Source organism: Orycteropus afer, unplaced genomic scaffold (genome assembly GCF_000298275.1).
Source record: "Orycteropus afer afer isolate SDZICR_OR568_19922 unplaced genomic scaffold, OryAfe1.0 scaffold00052, whole genome shotgun sequence".
Lineage (NCBI taxonomy): Eukaryota > Metazoa > Chordata > Mammalia > Tubulidentata > Orycteropodidae > Orycteropus > Orycteropus afer.
This window is the reverse complement of record NW_006921639.1, coordinates 9,570,191-9,576,043: the sequence shown is the minus strand read 5'-3', so window position 1 is coordinate 9,576,043 and position 5,853 is coordinate 9,570,191. Positions and strand designations below refer to the sequence as shown.

General features: G+C 35.5%; 1 protein-coding gene across 1 annotated transcript in view; it reads left to right on the top strand.

Annotated features, from left to right (window-relative positions):
- The window catches only part of LOC103195199 (putative zinc finger protein 487), a 6,275-nt gene extending 728 nt beyond the window's left edge, over window positions 1-5,547 (top strand). The window contains 4 exon segments of the mRNA XM_042780658.1: window positions 667-786; window positions 1,067-1,162; window positions 5,089-5,278; window positions 5,280-5,547. Of these exon segments, the coding sequence (XP_042636592.1) occupies window positions 753-786; window positions 1,067-1,162; window positions 5,089-5,278; window positions 5,280-5,547 (588 nt within the window). The 5' untranslated portion in view covers window positions 667-752.
- Window positions 5,548-5,853: the final 306 nt, after the last annotated feature.

Genomic DNA, 5,853 nt, shown 5'->3' with positions numbered 1-5,853 from the left:
CCGTATGTCTCCTTTTTTGGTATTTTCATGGAAATTCTTCTGCTAGTTGGAGTTTAGTCCACTTCTGTATCTTTCCCTTCAAAGCTCAGGGGTCCAGGATTATCTTCTGTGTCTGTGTTAATTGGTTCCCCTTTTCTTTGTTGAAGAGGAGGGTCTGTGCAGTCTTTCTACTATTCCGCCATCTTAATGGAACTCCCTTCAAAAACCTTTTTATTGTGATTTGGGTGCACATTTACGGAACAAATTGGTTTTCAGTTCCATTCAACAATTCATGGATACTTTGTTTTGTGACATTTATTTCAATCCCCACAATGTAGCAGTACTCTTCCCACTTTCTCCCTCTGTTTACCATTTCCATTCGTCTTTCTTTCCTATCCCTTTTTGCCTTCTGAGCTTTATTCCAGGCGAATGTGGCCCTTTTGATGTCATTTGTTTGATTGTTTTAAGGTGTGTGGCACTCTGGTGGCATAGTGCCTAAGGCATTTGACTGCTAACCAGAAGAGTGGCGGTTCAAACCCACCAGCCACTCCTCAGAAGGATGATTGGGCAATCCACTTCTGTAGAGATACTGCCTTGGAAACTTAAGGAGGAGTCGCTGAGTCAGATTCGACTTGATGGCAGTGAGTCACTTTAAATTAAATATGAATGTGCTGTTGTAGGGGCCAGTGTCATTCAAGGATGTGAATGTGGACTTCACCCAGGAGGAGTGGCAGTACCTGGAGCCAGCTCAGAGAACCCTGTACCGGGATGTCATGCTGGAGAACTACAGCTATCTTGTCTCAGTAGGTAAGGATTGTGTAATATGTAATATCCGTTTTCTTTTTAGCTGCTAATATAATTGGTTTCTTTGTAGTGCTTAATAATTTATAGTCTTGATATTCAGGAGACAGCTGATTGGTCCATTTTGCGTAGTATAAGAGCATTTATATTCTTTTCTTCTTTGAAATACTCAATTAGGCCTATTTTTGTACAGCTTCAGTTTTTGTGCTGGTGCACCTTTGTCTCCTTTAAAGGTCCTGAACCTCAGGCCACCTGGCCCCAGTCTTGTGTTATTTCCTCTTCACAGGATATTGTGTTACCAAACCAGAGATGATCTTTAAACTGGAGCAAGGAGATGAGCCTTGGATATTAGAGGAAGAGTCCCCATACCAGAACCACCCAGGTGAGTTAGTGAGTACACAGGGCACTACAAGCCAAGGAGAAATAGATCTAAAGGAGTTAGTTCAGATGTTAACATCTTTGAATATTTTCAGTAATTTATTTTTGGAGTTACCAGAACTTTGGAAATGGCTGAGAATAAGTGACCTGTGTGCCTGAGATGTATCATTATACTTGCAAATAATAGCTAAATGCTCTTTATATTCCTTCTAAAACTCTAATTCTTGCTTATCTTGTTTTAGGTATTTGATTATTCTTTTTGTTTTAGGTGCCTTCATTTAATCATATATTGTCCATTCACTTAACAAGCATTAATTTAGCACCTGTGAGTCAGAATCAACTCGATGGCAATGGATTTTTTTTTTTTTTTTTTTTTTAATATGCCAGTTTGGAGTCCCTAGGTGGTATGAATGGTTGATGTGCTTGACTGCTAACCAAATAGTTGGCAGTTCTGGTTCCACCTAGAGGAGCCTCAGCGAAAAGATCTGGAAATACACTTCTGAAAAATTAGCCATTGAAAACCCTGTGGAGCACAGTTGTGCTGTGACATACATAGAGTTATCACAAGTTGGAATTGACTCAGTATCAACAGGTTTTTGATAGTATATGTCGATGATGTTTATCTCTTGCGTTAGAGTTGCTAAGAATATAATGACTCTACTGTAATGGAGCCTGCATTCTAATGATGGAAGAAAATGATGTGGTGAGCTATTCATTAAAGTGTGATCCGTAAAGGACCTCTTTTTGGTCAGTATTATAATGAACACATTTGCATGAAGTGTGGAAGTGGATTCTGAATATTCCCATCTGATGTTACTATACCCTGTGCCATGAACCTGAGACCAGATTACTGCCTGCAGGAACAGTGATGAAGCTGGCTGGAGGGGGTTTAGTGAGTAACGGAAAACACATAAGAGATGGTGTCATAGAGGTAGTTGGAACCAAGTTATGTTTGGCCTTATTGGCCACTGTAAGCACAATATTTTTTTTCTAGTTGAGATGTAGCCATTGGAAAGTTTTGCGCAAAGGAGCACATGCTCTTATTTCTGTATGTCTTTGGCAGCTGTGCAGTGGACATACTGGCGCAGGGGTGGGGAAGGAAGTTAAGAGTGAAATTGGGAAGGTCAGTTAGCAGTAGTCAGCATGAAGGACAGAGATAACTTATACTAGCTTGGAAATTGTGAACGGTGGTGACATGGTGGGACACTTGATATATTTTGAAGTTGTATTCAAAACAGGATTTTCTGTTAGATTGGATTATAGATGCTAGAAAAAGAGTAGTCAAGGATGACCTCAAAGATCTTACCCTCAGACACATGATATATGATGGTACTATTAACTAAGATGTGGGAAAAATGAGAGAAGCAGTTTTGGTGGAAATAAGTAAAAATACAAGTAAATCTAAACAAATCCTGTCTGTATAAAATAGTGAAAATGTTCTGTTGTGTTTGAAAAGGACAAAAATAAATATTGAAAAATGGTAGTGTTGGCCAGAATTGTATTCTAAAAATTGTGTTCTAAAATGCTTTCATTGTTTAAAAGAAATTCTGCTGTGTTAAATATCAATGATAAAATTTACTGTGTAACTTCCAAACTTTTAAAGGGGGGGGGGGAATCCTGAAAACAATTACCAAACATCAGGTTGGATTAGATCCGAAAAGGAAAACAAAAGATGGAGGAAAAATAAGTAAGAATTAGAAAAAAGGGAAAGTATAAGTTAAATACAGGAAACCAATCCAGATATTTTAGTAATTGCAATACATTCAAAGGTACTAAACATGCTTGTTAAAAGATACTGTCAGATTGGATTTAAAAAAAAAGTAAGGAGTTTGAGAATCACACACGAAACTTTGGAATATAAAGGGAGTAATGACATTCAGTCCAATACTAAATAAAATAGAATTCTCTGTATACTATCAGGGTCCTAGTGGTTTTAAATTTAGTTTAAATTTCTTTTTAAATCATTATTTTCTTGTTGTATAAATATATATAACACAACATTGTGTCAGTTCAACTTTTCTCAGGTGTACAACTCAGTAATATCAATTATGTTAATTATGTTGTGTAACTATCACCCTTAATTGATGACATATTTCCCATCTCCATAAATACAAGCTCACCCCTAAACAGTGGCTCCTCTTCTTCTTTCTCCTGCCCCTCATAACTGCTAATACACTTTGGTCTCTATACATTTGCCTATTCTTGTAATTTCATGTAAGATCATACAATATTTGTCTTTTGTGATTTGTTTCACTCAGCATAATGTTTTCAAGGTTCATCCATTTTGTAGCATTTATCACGACTTCATTTCTCTTTATGGCTAAGTAGTATTCCATTGTATGTATATACTACATTTTGTTTATCCATTAGTCTGTTGATGAACATTTAGATTGTTTCTACCTTTTGGCTATTGTGAATAGTACTACAGTGAACATTGGTGTATATTTGTCTGTGTGGATGCTTTTAAGTCCCTTGGGTGTATCCCTAGCAGTGGAATTGGTGGGTCATGTGCTCAAATTTAGTTTTTGAGTTTCTTTTTGAAGCAATTCTATTTGTAAGGATTGATAGTCATGAATTTTATAATTATAAGCTATAAGAAGTTTGAATGAATAGAAAGAAAATTTACTTTTTTTAATTCTGTCTTGCAATTAACATATAAGTCAATTGATCCTATTTATAATTTAAGAAGCAGGATTGTAGTGATTTCATTATTCCTAATTTTGAAGCATTTTGCTATTTTATCACTAACATAGCTGTTTTTGTTATTAAACCTGAAGTGTTTAATGCACATAGGAAATTGATCCTGCATACAAAGCACTCTTAGCAATTATCTAAACATTACTTACCAATTTTTTCCAATTATGTTAAAATAGACTAAAATGGTAAGAAAATAGAAACCTCATGGAATTACTTAGAAAGATGATGCAATAGTGACATAAGTCATTACTATACTTTTATCTTTCAATTTATGGAGCTGCCCAAATGAATGCATCAACTAATGAAGGTGTGAAAGAAGTCTGAAGACTCTTTGTATTTTTTTGTTTCTTTCCTTTTAACTTTATTTGAACATAGATGAGAATTCAGAATTTTTAATTTTGCCCTTAATGGCAAAGAGCAGAAATTGACAGGAGGAGGGCTTTTCATAATTAATAGACAAGTTAGAAGATGAATTTGAAGAGAGAAGTTTGAATACTCTAGACACCACTGATAATGGTGTTAATTGATTGTAGACGTGAAATCTCAGACTATTAAGTTTTAGATAATTTTCTAGATGAGTAAAGCTGTGTATCTGATCCTGTTATAAGGACAGCCTGAATGTGTACTTCCTTTTGACATTAGTATTATTCTTGAATTCTAGCTATAATGGAAATAGAGCTCAAGTAATTTGCATGTGTGGAATTTAGTGCTTTCTAAAATTCAATGTGGTGGTATGTAGAATAGAAAAGAGAAGGATGAAATTGGAAGTATGTACATTCTGAGACTTTTGCTTCAGAATATAGATCCTGATGTATTTGTCCCAAATCTAAATGCTCCTTTGATATCTCCCCTTACCATAATTACCTAGTAATTTTCCTTGTGATTCTACTTACTACTTGTTGGACTGGTCTTATTCTCTATGAGGTTACCCATCTCAAGATCAAAGAATCATCCAAACATTTATGTATTTATTGCTATTTCAAATTGTCCATCCATTTTTGAATGTCACTTTTGAAAAGTGCCTAATTGTTGTGTTTTGTTGCCAGATTCCCTTATCATTTCCTACTATTGCAAGTTACTTGTTTTATCCAAACCTCAGGGAACAAGGAAATATGCCTTGCTGTTTTCTTTCACACTAAAAGACTGGGATATAATAACAAATTTGAATATGTCTCCTTTTCATAGGACATATGTTGACACTTATAAATGATGGCAAATTATTCTCATTTCTAGATTTCTGCATACTTGATGACCAGATGGAGAAGAGCCAAGAAAACCAAGACCAACATTTGTGGAAAATTGATTCCGTCAACAACAAAACCCTTACTAAGAAGAGAAGTAGTACATTAGGAAAAACATTTTATCTAGACACAAACCCTGTTTCATCAAGAAAAATACCTGGTAAATATGATTCATGTGGAATATATTTCAGAATTAATTGTTGGTAATAGGAACTCTTTTGTAAAGAAACCTGAAAAGTTTAATGTACATGGGAAATTGCTGCTCTGTACAAAGCATGGAAATCCTCATTCTAGAGACAAATCTCTTGAATATGATAGGAATAGAAAAGCCTTCTGGCAAAATGAGGACCTGTTTCAGCATCAGGATATTCAATCTTTGAAGCAACTTTTTGTTTATAACGAATGTGGGAAAACTTTCCATGCGGAGGCAGCTTTCACTAGCCATAAATGAGCAGGCTTATGGGAGAAGCCCTGTCAGTATAATGAACCTGTGGAAACCTTTTCTGACAGACCAGCATTCATTGTTCATCAGAGAACTCACACAAGGAAGAATCACTATGAATTTAATGACTGTAGGAGGAGTTGTGTTGGTGAGAAGTCAACTCTAATTAAACACCATAAAGTCCTCATGAGGGAGAAACACTATGATTGTAATCAGAGTAAGAATGGTTTCTGTAAGAAGTCACTCTTCACTCACACTCAGAGAACTTGTAAAGGAGAGAGAACCTTTGAGTGTAATGAAAATTGAGAAGTATTC